The 23,272-nt window shown below is 40.1% G+C and overlaps 1 protein-coding gene across 3 annotated transcripts in view; it reads left to right on the forward strand.

The window, feature by feature from the left end:
• abcc8 (ATP-binding cassette, sub-family C (CFTR/MRP), member 8) overlaps positions 1-23,272 on the forward strand; it is a 56,831-nt gene that overhangs the window by 20,720 nt on the left and 12,839 nt on the right. For all 3 annotated transcript variants that reach the window (XM_040025170.1, XM_040025169.1, XM_040025171.1), the window contains exons 10-25: positions 1,261-1,395; positions 1,848-2,010; positions 5,545-5,585; positions 5,984-6,129; positions 8,341-8,455; positions 8,658-8,777; positions 9,913-9,985; positions 10,108-10,213; positions 15,859-15,891; positions 17,072-17,110; positions 17,710-17,808; positions 20,437-20,521; positions 20,833-20,913; positions 21,810-21,947; positions 22,141-22,266; positions 22,454-22,550. In XM_040025170.1, the coding sequence (XP_039881104.1) occupies positions 1,261-1,395; positions 1,848-2,010; positions 5,545-5,585; positions 5,984-6,129; positions 8,341-8,455; positions 8,658-8,777; positions 9,913-9,985; positions 10,108-10,213; positions 15,859-15,891; positions 17,072-17,110; positions 17,710-17,808; positions 20,437-20,521; positions 20,833-20,913; positions 21,810-21,947; positions 22,141-22,266; positions 22,454-22,550 (1,597 nt within the window). The remainder of the gene's footprint in view (positions 1-1,260; positions 1,396-1,847; positions 2,011-5,544; positions 5,586-5,983; positions 6,130-8,340; positions 8,456-8,657; positions 8,778-9,912; positions 9,986-10,107; positions 10,214-15,858; positions 15,892-17,071; positions 17,111-17,709; positions 17,809-20,436; positions 20,522-20,832; positions 20,914-21,809; positions 21,948-22,140; positions 22,267-22,453; positions 22,551-23,272) is intronic.

Here is a 23,272-nt window from a genome sequence, read left to right on the forward strand (position 1 = left end):
GTATTCACTGGCCGTTCCCACTTGTCAGGCGTTTGCTCTCCACTGCCTGCTGCACTGATGAGATGGATGAAGTTCAATACTCATCTCAGACGTGACAGCTCTTTACCTTTTTCACATGATCTAGTTACCTCTGCATTTCTCTGTGTTTCAGTTTAGTGACTGCACTAACATTTTAATATTTTATCAGCCCCGCTGATGCCTCACATAACAGATACAATTATTTCAATACTATGTTTCTGCTGTGAGGCTATCCAGCATTTTTTTAGTCATGGTAGAAAAGACAGAGATGGGACCTAGTACCACAATCCCAAAGTCTGAATTCAGGCATCAGTTGTTTTATTTCTTACATCTGTGTTTGTCCTGCAAAATATCTTTTATAGGCAGGTAGAAAAAAGACAAAACAAAATGACGAATGCTTTAAAACTCACCGTGTTGCTTTAAGCAACCAGAGATATCAGTCTTTTATTCGTGATACAGAAAGGCCATTCTTGGCATTGTGGTTATGTTAACAATGGCTCTGGTCCATCAGGTGTCCCAGTGAGCAATAGCAGTGAACCAGCATGTACAATAACAGGAACCTGAACGGAATTAAGTCTTTTTTAAAATATTAATAATTACACCTTTGCTTTTCCTGCTATGACAAGCCAAAGTACCTGTTGTGACAGGATCGGTTATGACTCAGGATGAGCTAATCAAAGCTCTTTTTGTTGAAGTTTGTCTATTTCCTTCTCATTTAACATCTATGTGAGATGATGCTTGCAGCATGTGCAATTGCAAAGAGCAGATTTGGTTCCTTTTTTTAAACAATGCTGCAGTCCTTAGGGAGCTGCAAAGGCAGAAGGTGATGCAAGATATATATAAAAAAAAGATGCATATAAAATAGTGGAAACCTCACAGATGTGTATAGCTTGGCTGCTTAGCCCCAGTTATGTGTGATTGATGTGAGGAGCTGACAGAAACTGTGTGGGGGCTGGTGGTTTATACAGCTGACACCTTTCTAGGCCTTTATAAAGAATAAAGAGAAAACCAATCACTCACCTACTCTCCGGTGACTCGTTTCTATCTTTGTATTCACTGGATATTAGGTGGGAGGTTTGCTATAAGCTGACCTACTATAAGGTCACCACTTCACAGAAAGCTCTGCGGTAAATTCATATGGATTTTGTAATTGTCAGTGGGGAGTGTTGTGTGAATGAAAACTACCTCTGTGGAAATCTTGTTTTCATCTCCTGCTTAATGTTTTTTTTCTTCCCTGCTCAGATTGTTGTGGGAGTGATCCTGCTCTACTACCTCTTGGGAATCAGTGCCTTGATTGGAGCGACCGTCATTGCTGTGTTAGCTCCTGTACAATACTTTGTGGCCACAAAGCTATCCCAAACACAGAAAAGCACCCTGGTGAGTGCTACCATGGGCCTTTCTTTCTTTCTTTTTTAAAAGATGTATAACTATGTAACTATTTGTTTCTAGTTTTGGTCATGTTTGCATCTGAGGATGGCCGTGTGTGTCATTTAAGCTAATATATTTAAAAAAATAAATGGATGGTAATCTTCTGACCTTTTTATAACCAACTGCACATGATTGCCACTTGGTCAGAGTGAATGTTTTTTAGAATGCAATTTAGAAAATGTTGTTTTTATAGCAGCACCTCAAAATAACAGCTATCGTCTCCTTGGGGAATGAGGACAGCCACTTTCCACAAACCCTCCTTACCTCAGGCCTATCTGCTCCAAAGATACATTTAATACAACCAGACAAATATGATTACAGTGTTTTTGTCAGTCCTTGGTATCGCTGCTGTGCCTTGATGTGCTGGATTGAGGTTAGGTAATCAAATGTGCCTTTATCAGGAATATTCCAGTGAGCGCCTGAAGAAGACCAACGAACTGCTGCGGGGCATCAAGCTGCTGAAACTGTATGCTTGGGAGCACATCTTCTGTGACAGTGTGGAGGAGACCAGGGTTAAAGAGCTCACCAGCCTGCAGGCCTTTGCTCTTTACACATCCATATCCAGTAAGTTCCTTTGGTCCCCTCCCACTAATGATATTTGACTTGATTCCTGGACTCTTTTAGAGTAGTTTTGTATGATTCAGATTTCTCAATAGTCCAATATTTAACTTATGCTGCCCCCTTCCTGCCTTTAACTCCGCTTTCTTCTTAAACATAAGACTTGATCAGTAAGCAGCTTGAGCTTCTGTGTTCACAGCCAGATGTGTGTCACTGACATGACAGATCAAAGATCCGAGACTGAAACAAAGTGTTTGGACCAATCTGCAGACGGAACTTTTCAGACTGGATTACAAATGCTGACCCTGCTGTTTAAAACTTTGGTTTTACTACTGAAGCAGTATATAAACAGTACCGTGCAAAAGTCATCAGCCAGCCTCCTTATTTTGAATTTTTGGCTTCCAAGTAGTCTGATTTCCCTGTAAAGTTTTTAAAGTGGTGGTAAGCAACAGTCCTCCAGGTTTCCCGAAGCTCTTTCAGAGTTGCTAAAAGAGCTTTGCTGTTTTTTCACTCATTATTTTAGTCCAGTTTTTATACATGACCATTTTCAAAGAAACTGTTTTTTTGTAAGTTATTTAACCCTGACCTATTAGTTCCTGGAAAAATGACAACCATACATTTTTATTTTTAACCAAATATGTTCTTAAAAAGTGGCTGGAAAGTCATAATCGCAAACTACAGGAAAAAAAAACATCCTGCAAAGACCTGAGACATTCATCATTCAGTTGATCTTCTCTTCTGTGAAGCCTCCTTAGAAATGGAAGCTGTCAAAAAGGCATTGTTAGGGAGGAGAACCAGGAAGGAAAGGCTGAGGTATGACAAATTACACAAGAACTGGATTTAAAATCAGTGGCAACAGGTCATATGATGAAATTGTCAACAGAATAGACAGAGAAGGAGAGAGGTACAACAGAGAGTGTCTGCAGCCATCTGTAAAATACAGTGTTGAGATTCTGCCATGGTTTGCGTCTGCACATGTATGCAACGTATCTTATGGAGTAACTAAGGAGAGCAGTGCAACCATAAGTGTTTACAGTGATCTTGGGATCTTGTCAAAACTGATATAATTATTATCTCAGAAACATATCCACCATCCAATACCATCTGGAAAGCATCTGACTGGCAACAAAAATGCACACTGTAACACTACCAGACATGCAGTAGCCTCCCCAGAGCCTATCAGGAGGATCATCTTGACAGAAATGAACAAAAGGCAACCAACATACAAAGAAGAGCTTTGAAAGTCCTTCAAAAAGCCTGGAGAACGATTCCTGAACACTACTTGAAGGAATTATAAGAAAGAGAGTTCAGGCTGTGACGAAGAAAAGTGACGGTCATGCCAAATACTGACTTTGAAGCTCGTTGCAGACATTGTTTTTGCCTTATGCATGTGTATTTCCATGTATGTTTGCACATGTTTTTGGCTTAAAACTTTCACATAGTATAACAGAAAAGATGGAAAATCTTCAGACTGAAAAATCTGAATCTAAGTTCATGTTTTAGCCCCACAGGTTCCAGTCAATATTTAAAATTAGTCTACTGAAACTCTAAAAGTAACTAGATGTGATAAAAACCAGTGCTGAAGGCTAGCCTGGATTATTGTTACAGTGCTCAACATTATTACTTGATAGTAGAGATGGACCGATCCGATATTACGTATCGGTATCGGTCCGATACTGACCTAAATTACTGGATCGGATATCGGAGAAAAATAAAAAATGTAATCCGATCCATTAAATATCACGAAAGCACCTCACAAAACTTGCAACACGCCGTAACTCACCTCAGAACGTTAGCACATCTGAGCAGTATGCATCACGTGATAGAGCGGCTGTGGCATGCGGGACCTGTCGGTGGTCTGGATAGCATTTGGAGCTTCGCTAGCAACCCGGCATTTCATCTCCGACAAAGTTATCCCGAGAGAAGTAAAGAAAGTGTGTAAGTCCATCTCTGAATGTTTGTAAAGCATTCCTGCATTAAGCTTAACGAGCGACTGCCTCTCGCTCTCTCTTGCTGCTACTTCAATCATGAAACTGCTTAACGATCAGCTGATCGGCTTTTCTGTCGCGACTCCGTCTCTCTTGTTTGCTTTTGGCCCACTTTGCACCAGAAAGAGGAAACCAGCGGCTGAACAACAGCAGCACGTTTAAGCTTGATCAGCTGTTGTTAGAATTTATTTAATATTACTTTCTACTCCAGGATCTTTTTCTACGTAGCTGACGCTGGTAACTGTGCAGGGGTGGATCTAGCAAAGTTTAGCCAGGGGGGCCGATAGGGCATTAACAGGGAAAAGGGGGCACAAAGACATACTTTTCTTTCTTATTCTCATTTAAAATGTCTCGCTTTTAATTATTTAATATTTATCTGAATCTTACACCCAAAGTTTTAATCTGATGTAAAATGTATAGAAGTCCATTACTGCATATAGTAACTGTTAAGTCTAATATACCCTAGTAAGCTATAGTACTTTTTCCTTTGGGAAGGTACCATCTGTGCAGTCTGCAATTTTGTTGAAGAAAGATGTTGAATCTATTTAATATTTCTTGAGAAATAATTGATTTCTGTGCATTTTTTTTTCACACTGCATCAAATTAAGGTTGATTACGTCGATTAAGCATCATGAGGTGGAGCGTGAGGGGTGGTTCCCTATTTTTTATTTATTTATTTTTATTGTTGCTGGGAGTTGGAACCCTATTAGTTAGGTTGCTTAATATTTATGCTAAGTACTCTTTAAAATACCAGAATAGGGAGGATGGGGTAGGTTTAAGTTTATCAGATTGATCAGTATTGCTGAACTATGAAATATTTTTTTTTGCATACAGGTATAACAGAATAGCTTTAGTGTAGTTGTTGTTTTAAACTTGAGTATGAACTTATACAAAATGCAGCAAGATATTTAAAATACAGTTTTGTTGATTAAAAAACACTATATCGGATTCATATCGGTATCGGCAGATATCCAAATTTATGATATCGGTATCGGTATCGGACATAAAAAAGTGGTATCGTGCCATCTCTACTTGATAGTCATTTATTTTTCTCTCATTGTCCATCCTCTTTTCTCCTACACGCTTAGATGAACAGTCCTATAACAGGCTGAGTCCTAAATCTAAAATCAATAGTTGCCGATTGTTGTAGAGGAGGGAAGAAGCAGTATCATTTCCTCACTGACAGACGACTCAGGAAAGATTTATGAAGCAAAGCATTTTTATGACAATTAAGTGTTTTCATCTGTTTATATCCGGACAACATGCCACTTTTAAATATTATCTTATATTAGAGAGTGACAGAAAATTAGAAAATGATGGACAGGAGAAAAGTTTTTACAAGACTTGAATTCATTACCTTGATTGATTAGCTTGTATGCACCTGCTGCTGGGAGGAAATTAAATTCCAGCCATGAACAAAAGAGATGTTCAGTATCAGTTATGTGATTTTTCAACACAACATCTGAGCAAAAAATGATATAAGGTCAAAAAAAAAATGTCAAAAAATGTTTAATTCTCTTACAGCTTTTGTGATTTTCTTATTTTCTTTCAGTTTTCATGAATGCGGCTATTCCTATAGCAGCTGTGTTGACGGTAAGTTTAATTTAAAATGTAATAATCATTATGCTTAAGTTAGCTGGGACGTTTATCTTGTTGTCTTGTTCCCAGTGTGAAGGGTAGAGCAGAGACAGTGCCAAGTAGTCTGACTGTCCAGTGACGTTTCACACTGAGACAGTGGAGGACTTTCTGAAGTTCTTCATGGATGTAGACTTGAGTGATGACAAATGAGAAAAGTCAGACTGATACCAAGGAACAGGATGACTGTGAAGGACACATGGAGACAAACGCCTCATCTATCATTTGATTTAATCTTCAGACTCTTAACAAGATGATGCAAGTCTGACTGGCAGCCAAAAGGTTATCAATTAAAGGATGTAAATTGTTATTATGAGACTAACTTTTCCCATTATGTGCTCCTTCTGAACCTGCAGACATTTGTGGTTCACGTCCACATCTCAGAGGACGCTGATCTGTCACCAGCTGTGGCCTTTGCCTCTCTGTCCCTTTTTCACATCCTGGTCACACCCCTCTTCCTCCTCTCCAGCGTGGTGCGCTCCACTGTCAAGGCCCTGGTTAGGTGAGAAAGAAAGCCGTGTTTGGACAAATAACATTTATGAAGACAGTCGTGCGGCAGGAGACTTAAACTACAACAACAGACTGAGCAAAGTCACGAAAAGCGGCTCGATTAGATGAAGCCCTTGACCTTTACCCGCAGTGGATGGATCAGCTTGTTAGATCAGCCTTTTCTCGTGTAACAAAAACCCTCACTCCTCAGTTACTTCAGTCAACTGGTCTCTGACACTAATGTTTATTAATCTCACCAATTTCAATTAGTTTGCCAATCGTAACATCGGTTGTCATTAGGGTGGTGCAGAGCAGCTACTCCGCTATCACAACTCAGATCTCCGATCCTTCTGGCTGCTTTTCTTATTGTATTGGGTGATGAAACTGATTGTTTCATGCTGTATCTGTGCAGGGTAATTAGAATAGATATGATCAAGCTATTTTATACCTTTATCTTCTGAGAAAATGTGCCACATGTCTGCAGATGTCTTGATAGGCTACCGATTGCACAAAAGCAGGGCTCCCCCTACAAATCTGACCTATAAATAATAAAATCCGAAAAGGTGTTAGTTTATGTTTTGTGTTGTTGGTGTGTGTACTCTCTCTTTCCTGCACTCCTCAGCTGGTCCCTCTGTAAGACTGTGGGATCTTTACCTTACAATTCAAAGCACTTTGAGACGACTCCAACCGTCACTACAGGGATGGAACTGAACCACCCTGGTTAGGCATGTCTTTTGTAAACATAAGCTGTCAGATCATTATCAAATTCAAATATGAAGGCGTTTACTAATTAAAACAATCCTCTGGGGATGTCTCATAAAATCAGCGAAGCAGAGCTCTTCTCGTTAGCACCCTTCAGGTAATAAGGCACGTTGAATCCCATCATCTCAGTCTGTAGCTCTTAGCAGTAATTGTGAATTATGTGTGATGGATGGATGAAATTGCCACAACAGGACACGTTTCTTTTCCTTTAAACGGCCTCCTACAACGGTGTCGGCAGCCTGGTTACTTGTTAAATGTAGTAGATTATAGATTGAAACTCACCCTCTTAACTGTACGGTAATGTTAGAACCCCTTTCTGATTTCAGAGGGATCGTATTTTCAGACGTTTTCTGACGATATAGCCACCCACCTCGTCGTGGGCAGCTGTTCGCGGCATGGCAGACGCGGGCTTCTTAAAGCAATGTGCTTGGAGAGGAGAAGCAGTGGAGATTTAGCTGCAGAAACAGCTTGCTATAAGCCATCGTACTTGTGATGGTGTTGAGTTCAAATTTTTACATGCATGGTGAAACAAATGCCAAGCAATAAAATGACTGTTACATCTCATATTTAAGATTCTTAGAAAGAATAAATTCAGATTTACCCTCCCTGTGATCTGCAGCTGTAATTTAAATATGTGTTCTCAGCACTCATTGTGTGCTGGGTTTAGCAGCGGTAAAACATTTTAAGTCGAGCAGTTTGGGATCCTTTGAGGTTTCTATTTTGGGACTGTGCTATCTCACACACTTAATCAACAACAAGGGGGTAAAATTTCGATTTAACACCTCAGCTTATCTTCACTCAACATGAGAAAATGTTTCTTTGAGAGGAAAGAGAGGATTTGATCGTAGCAATATACTGTAAAGAAACAGAAATGCATTTTTTAGACTTTTGGACTGAACATGTGAATGAATCTTGAGTCATTCTCATTACATAATCCAGTTGATTTTGGAGGTATGTTTTTCTTGTGATCTTCTCATTTTAATGCCGTAGATTTGGGCGTATACTTTTCTCATCTATACCAGGCGTTTAATCTCTGGAGAACTTAAAGACATAAATGAAGAAAATAGGATATAACAAGTTTCAGCTCTTTTTATTTGGCACTGATTTTGTAATTTATTCATCAAGGAGAAGGAGTAAAGTGAAGGTGATGCAGAGATATGTGGGTGTGTGTGACAGAGGCAGACCAGCTGATAAAGCTCATCCTTAGTGAACCGTGTTTCATTGATTAGCCAGTCAGCATGGGCAAATGAAAGATGTGACACTAAACAGCAGTTATCTTCACATGAATGAAAGTGAACTAATTTAAATGCCACGTCACTTGAGCCGGGCTTTTATTATGAGAATTTATTATGATGCTTTATGTTGGCTATATTAATAACAGCCTGTTAATTTTATTTATGATGCATATTTTATTTTATTATTTATTGCTTCATTGCTTTTCTGTCCTCTGTTTTATTTGCAGCGTTCAGAAGCTCAGCGAGTTTTTTTCGAGCGATGAGATCGGAGACGAGCAGGAGCCCAAAGCAACGTTACCCACTGGCTCCAGCAATCACAACCAAAATCGGTACCAGGCTGTGGTAAGGGCTTGATTTTAGAAAACAAAGCGGATAAAATCTCTTTCAAAGTGACTCCTTTGAACATTTTCATCCTCTACCTTACCGCCTTCCTCACCGTTACCTCTTTGTCCTTTGTGCTGCATGTTATACAATCCTCCTTTAGTCATCCTCTAAACCTTTCCCTTTGTCCTGCTCCTCCTCCTCTTTATCCCGATTTTTCCAGCCCCTGAAGGTGGTGAATCGGAAGCGCCCCGCGCGGGATGACTGGAAAAACTATGGCTCAGAGGGGAACCACGAAGGCGATGGACCCTTTCAGGATGTAGATCAAGATATCTGCATCAAGGTGAGAGAGACAGTCAGAGAGACCAATGAGCCTCCAGACTGGGCTGCAGGTGAGGTAGATATGAGTTGAGATACCCAGGAGCCCAACGTTTATCAGACATTTATTATTGTTACTTTAACTGAATTTGGGAATTTATGTTTAGCATTTGTTAGGAAGTGAATACTCATTCCCTGCAGGGTCTTTTTTTTTTTTTTTAACATTTTCACCAGCTCATGTAGGAGTGTTGTTTTAGATTTTATTTTGGTTTAGTAGTATACTAACATGTTCCTGATTTTTATTTGTATATACTGTTTAATTTGTATCCATATTCACCCAAATATGAGATGTGGTATGTTATTTATCACACTCCCCATCCCTACGAGATCAAAGTCTTCAGAGCGGAGCATCACTGCTCTTCAAAACCGTTTCAAAGCTGAACCAATTAGCTTGAAATGTCATCATCACAGCACAGTCTGTACATCGTGCATGATGTTTTGGACACCACTTATCAGATTTTAAGTAAACTTGTAAAAATATTTTGGTGTTGTTTTTTTTTTAACACAGTTTCTACATTTGCACTGAATTGCGTGAGATTTGCATTTGCTGTCATCCACATATTACTATCTGGGTTACTGTAAGCGGGATTTTCAATAATTAGATTATATTAGATTAGATGAAACTTTATTAATCCCTCAGGTGGGTTCCTCCGGGAAATTCGGTTATACCATATATACACATATATAACTACAGAGACATATATAAATACAGAGTATGCAAAAGGGATAAATAGAATAAACAGGAATAAGAGTACAAGGGAATTGCACATTTCAAGTTTCAAGTATTGTGAGTCTATTGCACCACTGGATATTAACAAAAAGTATTGCACAGTGAAAAGGCACTACAGCTTGTAGGAAATCTGAGCATTTTGACACATGCCATGCAATTCTTTGCCTGCATAATTCATTCTCTGTATGTCACCAAAATATTCTGGAAGCAAGTAAACAACACCAGCATGACATGAATAAGAATTAGGCAGCAGTTACTTTATAGCCTCACATACGTATGCACCATTTTGAGAAGGATTGCGCGCTTACAAAGAGAGAAAAATTATTCTTTGTTTGATGTTTTTACCGCATGTGCCTGTGCATCTTTTCAGATATCAAATGGCTATTTCACCTGGGTCGATGGAGCACCAACGCTTTCAAATGTGGACATCAAAATTCCCTTTGGTGAGCATCAAGCAGTGCCATGTACAGTCTGTCTGCCCCTGCTTCGCTTGTTTCTCTATCCAGTTGTTTCACGTGCTCATTCACTCACAGTACTGTTGCCTCATCTTCATGAAATCTCTCAGGTAAGCTGACGATGATTGTGGGCCAGGTGGGTTGTGGGAAATCCTCTTTGTTACTGGCAGCGCTGGGAGAAATGCAGAGAGTGTCTGGAATTGTCACCTGGAACAGGTCAGCTATATTTCTTTTACTTATTATTTGGTGCTTGCAAAAGTGTGCGATAATCAGTTGTGAAATGTGATTCTGATCTCTCTTTGTGGGTCTGAAGAAGTGCAGATATTGTTGCTTTATCAGTCTGAGAGACTGATGTGCACCACATCGATCTGCAGGGAATCTTTGAGGCTGAAAGTTGATTAAAAGTAAACAGAATTGCAATTCTTCTTTAAACTGTAGGACACTGGAAGAACAATGGAAGTGATTAAATTTTCTTTGTTGAGATTATGATTCTTCTTGAGAACAGTGCTGATCTCATTAGCATGATAGTGCTTAATAGCAGTCACCCCAGTACATCGATCACCTCACCCATCCATTCAATTACAAGGAAAAAAGACAAATGCACCACCAGGGAAACACTTGTCACTGCTGCATCTCATACACTTCATTCTATGGAATCAAATTCAGCCCAGAGGTTAAAGGTTAATTCCAAGAAATCTGCTACCTATAGGGACCTGAACCACTCCAGCTGATGTCGCGCCACGTTTCCTTCTCCATCCTCAGCCTGCGTTATTTTCTGACATATGGTTTTCCAAACCTCTCTGATAATTGGTCTGTCATGGGCACCTTTGTTCTTTTATTTATGTGTTTTTGCACAGCTATTAATTACATGCTGCTGACAGGGCAATTACCAACAAAATCAGACTTACAAGTACTCTGTTTCCATGACACAGCAGTATAACATAAACGGATTTGTAGGTCAGTGAAATGAGCTGATATGGCAGCTTTCTTTTTTATGGTTGGGAGAAACATTGTGGAAGAATGTGGGCATCCTTTTATGCAGCACTGACCTAGATTCAGTTGGCTGCTTTTGGTTGAAAATCCCAACTGGTTTGCTGTGGCTGCAGGCCAGAAGCCCACCTCCTAATGACACCTGGGTATGCCTTTTTAGCACTTATCAGCTCACTTCCTCCAGTTTTCTGACATCTGGCTTTTTTTTATTTAGGTTGAATTAATTTATCTGGACAAATGTTTGTTTGTTTGTTTTTACATTTCAGACCAGATTTGGCTTTTGAGCTGAGGCAGAATTTCCTCATAACTCTGTAAATTAGATCATCATTTCAACAAATAAAGTCTGTTAATTGAAGATTTTGGTTAAATAATAATAAAGTGGTATTCACCATGTGGTTAGTAAAAACAAAGGAAATGCCAAAAGCTTTGAAAAGACATAGAAACTGAGCTAAATTTACTCTATTTCACTGCATACTGTGTATCTGTTACAAGTAAAGTGATCCGTCCATTCAAGAATAAAATTATATTTCTCATATTGTACGATAAATTTGAAGAAAAACAGCGATTATGTGACTCTTCAGATTCATTTTGCTACCCTTTGAGTGATTCAGAGCCCCAGATGTAAAAACCACTGTGCTAATGAATGCATTGTAATGCACTGGACAGGCTGTGGTGTAAAACTACCCTATGCTGTTATAGTCTCATCTCAGTTTGACAGATTTAAATAGATGAAATACTTTTTTCATTATAATCTGGATTATTTTGATTAATAGTTTGAATACAGTGTATTTATTATTAATACATCATTCATATTAACATTTAACAATGCTGCTCGTTCTGGACAAACTATAAACTTTTTCTTGTTTACTTATTTTTTGGATTGAGTTCATTTAGTGACCCAGTTCTCCTTTTTGGTGCCTTCTGAGTCTTTTTTTAAGGTCCTGCTGCAGATGTGGCTTTCCACTCTTAGATTTCAGCCAAACAAAACTCAGTGGGTCTTTAAAAGTAGACTGAATTTAAAATAGCACAATGCAAAGTGAATCCTCACATCGTGCCAGATGCATTCTGGGAGCCATTAGCCTTCGTTTTCTGCATCTGAATGTCTCGTCACCTACCGAGGATGGCGCTGCTATCAGTCTCCATTTGTCACCAAAGTCTAGGCTGTTCTACTTGATTGTCACAATGTCTCTGGCAGCCAAACACACACTTCTGCTGTGTTGATGCCAGGGTTGTGCTGGCACTCCCTCTGATATTAAATTGGAATGAACTTCAGGCACGCCAAGTGCTCGAGCGTCTAAGTTATCATCTATCCCTGGGAGACTAAAAGGCTGTCAGTTAGACTTTGCATTGCTGAAGTATGCAGACACACAACCTGAGTAGTTTCTTCCTCTGTTTTCTCTGGTTTTGCCGTTTTTGTCATGCAATGTTTTTGAGTCAGCAGCATGCACTGTATTGCTAAGAAACACACATAAACATGCAGATTAAATGAGAGCAGCTTGTGCCTGGCAGGGGCCGAACACATGACTAATCAGACGCGTGAGCATGTGAGCTTGTCAGATATATAAAGACAGTCTCATTGACTTGGTGGTAATTGGTGATTCATAGTCAGCTGTTACTGACCGGCTGATGGTGTTTATGACTGCGATACCTTGTCTGAGCTCACCATGCTCCATGTGTTTGTTTCATCAAGCACTGAAAACCTATTCTAGTCACCTGGAAAAAAAGGGGCCATTGAACAGCTGTTGTGAAGCTCTGTGTTAGATTGAGGACCCCTCTGTTCATAGAAGTTATGTTTTTTTTCTGAGCTTTTTAATGATTTCTTGTTCACCTTGGCTTACAGATTGAAACTGAACCTCTTTAACCTTTGGGGGGAAAGCATCTGGTTTTATTTTTAAATCAACGTTGCTTTTTCTGAGCTGTAGATGTATGTGACATTGCAGGGACTGGGACTGTACCTCAGAATCATTAGAAAGGAGTCAAGCTCTAGTCTGACTTCGCAGGGGTACTTGATTTTAATAAAGTCTGATAATATTGTAATTAAATGGAACCTGTTGGATTAGAGGTCCCAGAGGGTGGCATCTTTCCTATTAAGGGTGACTGCATTGATAAAAACTTAATTAATCTCATCCATTGGTGGGAAACCACACACACAAACACCCCACCTGCTCCCTCTGGCACCTGTAGTCCTCTTCAACTCTCCTGATCCAAATATGGCACAGAGCAGGGGGACATCTGGGGCTTCTCTTATGTTAAAGTACATGACTATTTGCATCTTGACCTCGATATTCAGTCAAAATGCCGAAGGTCTCTTATCACGTGTGCACTACACCCAGAGTTCAGCTATTAGACAGGAAGGTTGCAACCTTAAAACTTACCTGTTGAAGTAATTAACTGCAGCAGGACAGTGACTTACTCTTGTTTTAGAATTATCGGATGAAAAGTGCACTTTACTGTGGAGGATCACTGAAATGTAAAGGTTGTAGACTGCTTTAAATTATGAAGCTGAAGAAAACTTAAGAATTCATGATGGTTTACTACACACTTTGCAGTTTTTATTTTCTTTAGGCACATAGCAACTGGTGGCTACAGCACAACCAAAATGACTGCAACCATGTGCAATCAACTTGTAATGAAACTTGGTCACCTGCAGACTGAGCGTGCTGTATGCTTGACCTCTGAGCAATCAGCTGGTTTTACAACTACTTGCAATTGGCCCCAGACAGCAAAACAATTCAATGCAATCCGATGCCGATCACTAGTTTTTTCGTGGTCTCACAAATGTTGCCAACCTATTTTTCCTCTAGTGTGACTGGGCCATTAAAGACACCAGGTAAATCCTGACAAATCCTCCACAGCCTGCACTACGGCATGCAGCGGGGAAAAATGTTCAGATACATGCCATTAAAAGCTGACCAGAATCAGCACTTATTAATCACACATGGTGCAGTGCTGTTTGCACTTGTACTTTATGCACATAGCATAATGATTGTTTTGTATAATGTGTGCATTGCGTTTATTGTCTGTTTGCATTGTCTGCATGTTGTCTGCGTTATCTGAGTCACCGTCAATCAGAAATAAACACTTTAAATTAGAAAGTGTTGGTGAATCACTCAGCCTAGCTTTTTTTTTTTTGTGCCTGTCCCGTTTGGATCTTTAGCCGTCAGAATTGTTGTCTGAAGGCCAAGAAAGATGCCAAGCGGATATACTTTACCAAGTGGATCATCATGGCCTTGCCATATTGGTCCATTTGATTGACCTTTATTATAATTATGTATTTATTTTATTTTCGTTTTTTAAAGACGGGACAGACATGACTGGGGGATAGGACAGGGAGAAAGAATGAAAGAAAGAGAGGGAGAGAAAGAAAAATAGAAGGGAGACGAGACGGTGAGAAAGGGGGGAAGAAAAAAAAAGAAAAACAAACAAAACACCTGGATCACCTGTATGGAGATAAAAAAAACCAGAAGAGAAAACAAACAACAAAGAGCAACATAATAAAAACAACACCATCACAATAAACTAGCTAACAGTAGATAACAGTAGATACTTTTTTAATTTCACCTGTTGAGAATGAAAAAAGAAAACAAGCAGAAGAAAACGAGAGCAATAGAATAAACAACATCACGATGATATATGGGAATATAACTGTAAATACTAAATATTAAACATCATTGTGCAGCACGTAAGATCGACACTCAGCCTAGCTTTAAAGATTAGATTTCAGTTTCTTGCTGCTGATAGAAAGCGTCAAGTGTGACTTCTTATAAACTGACATAACCTTGGGTCCTTCAAAATGTTGATTGAAAATCTCTTTCAGCTCAATCAGGGATAAAACCTGTAAGTCATCAGCTCCATCGTGGTTCCAGCTGCAGGAAAAACAACACCCTCAAGCTTCCGTCTTTGTTAAGTGTCATCAGGTGATTTGGTGTGATTAGGTTACTCCTCCACAAAGATGAGAACAGTGGTGGAAGTGCATGATCATGGCTGATTGCTTGTTTGACAGTAAGCTCGGGATGACGTGGGTTGTCATGCCCATTGTTAGCTTTATTTTTTTTTAATACATTCTGTGTTTTTCAAACTTCTCAGTTTAGGTCTCACAATGAAGGAAACTTTTAATGAGAACATCATCTTCCATTTGTTTTTGCAGTATAGTAACCATAGCAACCTTGTATTATGTAGATGCACAGTGTCCGCACCTTGCCCAAGTGTACAAATCACTTCATGTTAGTTGCTCCGCTCTAAATTATTGGCTTTTTGGCCACCATTTTTATATTAAAGAAACTAAAGGAGTAATGAACTTGCTCAAAAATAAACATGTTTGCTTTTAGGAGGAAAAAAACATGTTTAGATATTTACCAAGTAAACTAAATTTGCATTTTGACTTGCCACATAAATTTGTTGCCCCTGTTTGCTTCTAGTTGCTTTTACACAGCCGTGCTTGCGTGTGAGTGTGCACCATGTGTGAGCCTTTAAATATCAGTCGGCCTTCCTAACAGCTGTGCCCTCTGGCTGACGTAATGCTGCTGCAGTAAACTTTGAGTAAATCTCTCCGGTTGTCCTCAGATGGGATCGGAGTCACCTTCTCAGGACGAGTGTTTGAGGTGTCAACTTGTCAAACCTAAAAATACACCGCAGCATCAACTGAGCATGTGCAAAGCCAAAAACAGCCAATCACATCCTAATAAATGTTAGGGTTAGGGCTGTGAATGTCTGTGCATTTTGTTACATGAGAAAGAGCTTGTGGGAGTTTCAAATGACAATAAATGTAATAATAAAGAGCCATAATTACCAACTTTCCCTTGGTCTTTAATAAAAGCAGTTTTACAATTACGAACTAGTAACATATATATATATTTTTCTATTATTTACAGTCTGCCAAACCTGGAGTCTGAAGGGGATGAGAGGTAAGTGTTGCAAGCAGAAAGCTAAAATCATCGTGTATTTTTATTAAGGCCTTAAAGTGCTCGGACAGACTGTGCTGGTTACTGTGTGAACTATTTTCACAGCAACAATAGTGTGCAGTATAAATCAGGATTATAAATAGAGCTCTGTTGACAGTTCAGAGTTGTCACTGCTTTAGCTAACACACATGGAAGCCTTATCATAGCACGCTGTGGCTGATTGTTTCTATTTGTGACTCAGCTTTCCTTTCACTGCTTTCTCACTCTGGACCTACATGTACACACAATGAAGCTTCCATATTTCAAGTATTTGTGTTGTGTTTACTTTTGAAAGCTGGTGTTTCGTCATTAACTGATGCCTCTGTTTCTGCTGACTGAACACGTAACTCTTTGCTATGTGTGTGTCTAATGGTAGCATGATGTTTTATGGGTAGGAGGGCAAGAAGCAAAGACCTGAGGCAACACACATCTCATCTTTGTTTAAATAGGAATAATCTAGTTTAGCTAGATTGCCCCAGTGACTGGAAACAGATTCAGTTGCGTTAAATAATAGATTACTGCCCAGTGAAGTTATTAAGGCAATTTAAAAGTATTTTAAAGCTTACCAATCAGAAGGTTGGTAGTTTGATTCCTGGCTCAGACCTGAGTTCACAGGTACACACCGGCCTTTTTTTTTCTTCTTCACTCAGTTTACCTCACTTTTTTATTGTTAGCAGCATCTAACCATGAGAAACAAAATGAATAAGGTACCAGTGAATGGCCACACACATCCATACACCAGCCGCAGACTTAGTGCTGACGTACTAATCTCAGGCGGAGGAATCAGATTCTCAGAGAACTGCAGGCACCACAATCCAAACGGGGTGATGCTGATTTCCAGTTCAGCAAATTACAGGAAGAAAAATTAAGAGGGCGTGGGCGTTATTTTAGGAAGCATCAGATCACCGCTAATGATAGACTTGCTCATGTAGGGCAGTGGTTGGCCTGTTTGTGTTGGGGTGGCAGTGACATGATTGCCATAGTGAGGGAAGAGTACGCGGGTTAGTGAGTGTGTTTGGTTTTTGTTAATCATTACAGGAATTTGGTGGAGTCAACAGACTGTTTATTTCTGGGGGAACAATGCCTGTTTAATTATTTGGGCGTGTCTCTAATGAGTGCCGTGTGTTTGGTATTTTCTCCACAGTCCCACAGACAAAGACGCAGCAGGTGAAGGAGACATCAGGTGAGCGCAGTCTCCATGGAGATGCATCACCAATAACAGCAGAGCCATTAGAGATGTATCTGTGGGTGGTTATCTACAGCGTGGGCCATTTATATGGATACACCGTAATAACATGGGAATGGTTGGTGATATTAAAATCCTGTTTGTGGCACATCAGTATATGTGAGGGGGCAAACTCCTCAAGATGGGCGGTGGCCATGGTGGCCATTTAGAAGTCGGCCATCTTGGATACAACTTTTGTTTTTTCAATAGGAAGAGGGTCATGTGACACATCAAACTTATTGGTAATGTCACAAGAAAAACAATGGTGTGCTTGGTTTCAATGTAACTTTATTCTGTTACGTTCTGTTTTCTGTCTTTATTGATCACCCTCAAGAACTAGCTATTCCCACTGCTTATATACTTGCCCCAGACCCTCGGTTACATATTGACTCCACAAATACGGAAGGTCGTTAATGATCCCAGAGGTTAAATAGATTTTTAACCTTCACCCATGTGTGAAACTATACACTCATTAAGAGGTAAAATGTAAACATAGAGATATTATTGTGTTTGTTTGACCCTGCTTTAAGCCTGCTTGTGTCTTAAATCTCCGGTAGGAAGAGAGGTCCTGTGGCCTACGCTTCCCAGAAGGCCTGGCTGCTGAACGCCACAGTGGTGGAGAACATCACTTTTGAGATGCCCATGATAAAATCAAGGTAAGACCTCATACTTTTATTGCACTGTTTAAAAAAACAAAGGTATGATGAGTATATCTGTTCACTCACGCTTTTCAGTGGATGCCGCTGTTGGTTGGGGTGCCGCGCGCTGCTGGCATATGTATGTTTGGTATAACTGGATCGTTCACACCAGCATTTTTTATACCCAGTTTTTGTCATAGGATAGGGAGTGTGGCAAGCAGGCAATGGACCCAGAATGCTAGACTCAAACGGAATTAAACTCGAAATCTCAGCTTTTATTTTGCTGGCAATAAGGTGAAGAAAACAAAAGCAGACACAGGTAACAGAGCAGGGTAGGAACTGAGGGATGGAGGCTCACGCAGCACGAGGGAGGACCCGACAAAGAACAAAGGGAGACACGGACAACATATACACAGGAGGAGATTAGGGCAGAGTGGACAAACATGGGAGCACAGCTAAACAGAATCTAAGACAGACAGAAGAAGCAAAACTGAACCTGATGCACAGAAAACAAGAAGACAAGGACTGTCAAAATAAAACAGAAGGCAACTAACACAGAGCCCAGGACTATAACTTATAACTTGACAAGACAGGGACGCCAGACAACCACTGAGACAGAAGACAGTCAGGCAATGACTTCGTACAGGAGGTATGAAACACAGAGAAGAGACTAGGACAGACTGGACAGGGAGGGGAACTAATACAGTCAAACAAAACAGTAGAAACAGGCGTACGAGCAAGAACTATACTCGAGACTAAATAATTTAGAACAAGAACACGAGTCCAAAATAAAAACCCAGGACCATGAACAGTTTTCTGTTACGTATAGACACAACACTACTTGTTAACACTACTGCCTGCCTGGAGTTAGGTGCCTTTTTTTGCTTGAATAATTCGTAGGTCATTATTAAGTGGTTGAATGCCCATAGATAAACTTTGAATAACCTTTAAAGACCTTTAAAGACTTTAAAGAACTATCATGAAGTCTGGCACCTGCAAAGAAATGAGGGGCTGCACAGACTTTTGCACTTTTGCAGCTTTGTGGTTTTCACACTCTTGTTTAGATGATTTTTGTCTTTGTTTTCCTTTTTGTGTGTCCGTGGATGTGCAGAACATGTCATACCATAAGTAACCAGTGTATGAGCTCTACTGAAATTCAAATTGTTGTCACTGTGCTGTTGTGACACGTGCAATCACAACAATGTTAAAAATAACATCCAGAGTTGTTCATTATAACAAGGGGATCTACTCTCAGTCAAGTCGAGCAGTTTAGCCAAATTAGAGCCAACAGCACTTCTGCTCCCTCCAGCAACTGTAGTAAATTGGATGTGAATAGTCAATAGTTCTGTTATGAACTCTTCACATAAGCAGCCTTGACACTGAAACACCTCAAGCCAGGGTGTTTTGTTGCTGAAGGTGTGTGGTTCTTTGTGCCTCTTGTGTTGTGATGCAGCGTGTCTCCAGTTTTGCTCGCTGTTGAAAACGCCTGTGGAGGGACAGTCTAGATACACGCATGCCGCTTTCATCCACACAACAAATGGTATTTCTCAAAGGTCGAATGCATTTATGGCATCGTGGACTGTTTGGACTGTTTTTGTTAAACAGGTTTAATGGACTACTGTGCTTTGTTGCTGTGGAGATGTTCAATAAAACAGTCTCCAGTCTCGCTCTATCGCCGCTGTCCTGCTGCGCTGTCTGTTTTATCCAGCAAAATCTGGATTACCACCGGGCTGCAGCAGGTCTTTCCATGAATTTCCAAGCTGTTTAATCAAGGCTGTTGTAACCTGCTGTGTCCGTTATTGTATCACATTTTCTTATGCTTGTGCAACAGTTGGTTCAAGTGATACAGTTCCTCCAAAGCTCTGCTCCAATTCTATGGCTATTAGCAAATGCCAAAGAAACATAAACAGAACACTTTATCACCTACCTAGCTAATATATAAGTTTGGATATTCACTAAGCAGAGAGTATGTATTTCTCCACCCTGACATAGACCCCAAACACTAAACTCAGTCTTTGATTCAACATTGTGCTGCAAAACAGTTGAATTCCTGCATTTGGAAAAAGCCCACAATTTGTCCCTGTGTATCCACAAATATAAACCATGAGCTAATCTGTTTTGTTTTTAATTTAAAAAGCAGACATCTAAGCATCTTCTTTAATAATATTACCTTAAAAAGACTATAGAAGAAGTCTGTGCATTATCTAAACTTCCCAGAGATATTAGAGGAGAGTTTTTTGGTATTTTCTGGACAACGACAATATTTTTAGGTCATAACTTTCTTGTTACTTCAGTAGTTGAGTGACTGACAAACTGTCATGTCAAACTATGTGTGGCTTACGTTTTACACTGTGTGGGTTATCTTAAATAGACAGTAAAGAAATTCTTGTATCGCCTGTTTAGTCTTTGTGGCGTTGAAGCGTCTCTGATCGAACCCTTTAGGGTAAAACCTTTTAAGATGAACCAGAGAAGCTGCTATATATATATATACATACATACATAACACAGTCCCATAGGTTACATGTATGTGAATGTGAATCAATGGCCCAAGAGATAATAATGAGCAGGGCTGTAGTTTCCCTCTGGCTGGTATTAGCAGCTGCTCTCTGCCCTCATCTGTATTCTGTCTCTGTTTCTGCCCGGCAGATACAAAGCTGTCATCGAGGCCTGCTCGCTTCAGCCTGACATTGACATTCTTCCACAGGGAGACCAGACAGAGATCGGGGAACGGGTCAGTATCACAGTAACATTTATGAGTTTCTGTCTGGCTGTAGCTCCCACTGTGGCTCGTTTTATTGCAGAATCATTTGTCATCGTTACTGTGTAGCAAGATTTTGATGTTTGCGTATCAGGAAACTAGACTGACCCTGTTCATCTAGAGCGCTGTCATGTTGGATTTCTTCATGCACCAGTAATGCAGGAAATAAACCCTAGTCTCCTTTGCTCCTCTAAGGAAAAGAGCCGCACGTATTTCTGGATATTGTTAATTCATCTTTGTGTTGAAGCCTCTGTGAGATAACATTTTGCTGTCCTCCGATGCAGGGCATCATCCTATCAGGTGGACAGAAACAGCGAATCAGCGTGGCCAGAGCCATGTACCAGCAGACCAACGTTGTCTTTCTGGTGAGACTGCACACAGAAATAACTGAACAGCTTAAACGGATGGCTTCTCAGGCTGCACCTGTGATTGATCAGTATTCATTGAGAAACTGTTTCTGTAGCACTACCTGACAGTGCTTGTGATTCTCTTTCTGATGCCTCCCTGTGTGACATAAATAGCTACACACTCTAAGAAGCCCAGAGCAGAAGGTTTAAAAAACATTCCCTGCCATTAAATAGAAATAACTTTATATGACATCAATCTCAAAATCTCCTCAATTAATCCTTCAAATATTAAAAAAATAGAAGTTGAAGAAACAGGAGAGACACCACAATGACTTTCTGTGTGCTCACGACTCATGACTGGGGGGAATGTAGTGTTCAGTATCTTGTTCAAGGACACTTTGACCTTTTAGCTTGTGGATAACTTACCCGATACCCTGAGCCACAGCCACCCTGCTCAGCATTTTTGAATTAATATTTAAATTAATATTAAATATTGTAGTGTAACACATCCTAACACATCCCCATTTATAGTATGTATACATCTATAACACCTTGTGATCACATCCTTACAGTAACATCTAATTTATATTCACAAAACTTCTGTTTCGCATGTTATATGATGATGCCATCAGGTTACCTGGCAACCAGCAAACAACAGCCTAAAATAAGCTGATGTCTGTTTTGTTTTTTTCTTTATCTGCCTACAACACCTTATGAAAGCATTCTGTCATTTTCATTTCATTACATAATAACTTCTCACGTTTACTCAAAAACTTAATTATATATAATATAACTATGATGTTGGCCTAGCAACAACTTAACAGTGGGCATATATGTATGTATATTCACCATCTGAATCATGTTTTCAGGAGATGTATTGGTTTGTTTTCCTCTGAACTTCTCTACATATGTAGGATGATCCATTTTCTGCTTTGGACATCCACCTGAGTGACCATCTGATGCAGGATGGCATCCTGAAGCTCCTGAGAGAAGAGAAGAGGACCGTGGTGCTGGTCACACACAAACTGCAATATTTACCACATGCAGATTGGGTAAGAACTGCTTAATAGTTAATAAGACTGTCCGTCTGGGATGGCTGGTATATAATGGACGATAAAGACATTTTATTGTCTCATTTATGACGCACTTTATCTCTCAAAGATCCCAAAGCAAATAGAGATTGAGTCTCAGCTAAATACAGATCATATTTTTTCTATCTTCTTTTGTGTGTGTGGCTATTATTAGATTATTGCCATGAAAGATGGCACCATCCAGACTGAGGGGACTCTGAAGGACATCCAAAACTCTGAACCTGAACTCTTTGAGCAGTGGAAAACCCTCATGAACAGACAGGATCAGGAGTTTGAGAAGGTGATTAATGACTGCAAAAGCAAAATGTTATCTTTTAATCAGCGCCAAGAATCTTTAATTTGTGTAATTTGAACACTTTCTTTTGTAGATCCAGGTGAGACAGACACGCCGTCTCTGTCTGGAATGAAAGTTAGATTACCTGGGTGTTTTTATGCTGAAATAAGTTCATTGTTGATCTCTCCTTCAGGAAACTGTGGCAGAGAGTATGACAGACCTAGAGAGAAAAAACCTGCGGAGGGCCATGTATTCGAGAGAGGCAGCCAGGACTGAAGAGGATGAGGAAGGTGAGAGGACACAGGAAAGAGTCACGATGACAGCAGCTGGAATGTGCATGACTGGAGTGGGTGCTTCTCAGCCTGATTTAATGCTTATGTTTCCCTTAATGATAGATGCAGGATGACAATTCCCCTTCTCCTGCTGAGAGCTTAAGCTTATTCAGCTTATTTTAATCTTAACATCTTTTGTAATGTCTGCAGTTATTTGAATGACTCATAGTTCCCTGTATTTGATTCCTTCCTGTCTCTTATCTTGGTTTGGTCTTTTTGTCTTTTCGTTCCTCTTTTGACCTTTTCAGCAACTGGATACGTCGCCATGTTATTTCCCACCGCCTCCTGCTGTGATTAACCATTGAATCTGATCCTTTATCTGTGTGTGTGTGCTTGCTGTTGAACGAGCACCTGCAGTTGAAAAGCGCTAAGGTGCGCTGGCTGTACACTTTATCTTTGTTCTGTGTTGTCTCCCGTGTGCTGGTGGCACCCCGGGGTGGACTTGTGCGATGGCTCCAGCTACCCTCATGTTCGATCGAGCAGGTGTGGCCAGAAAGCATGGTTTGAAAAAAAAAGTTGAAACAGAAAAAGACATTTGTGGCATTGTAGCGCTGCTAGCTAACGGCACATGTGTTTGCTTCTCTGTTTTAGAATCTCATCATCCATTTTCCTGCTCTTCCCCCCTCCCAAACATTTGTCTCTCTTGCTCTTGAAGGCTTACTTAGTGTGAGCATGACTGT

Source organism: Simochromis diagramma, unplaced genomic scaffold (assembly GCF_900408965.1).
Source record: "Simochromis diagramma unplaced genomic scaffold, fSimDia1.1 OVJJ01000293.1, whole genome shotgun sequence".
Taxonomy (NCBI): domain Eukaryota; kingdom Metazoa; phylum Chordata; class Actinopteri; order Cichliformes; family Cichlidae; genus Simochromis; species Simochromis diagramma.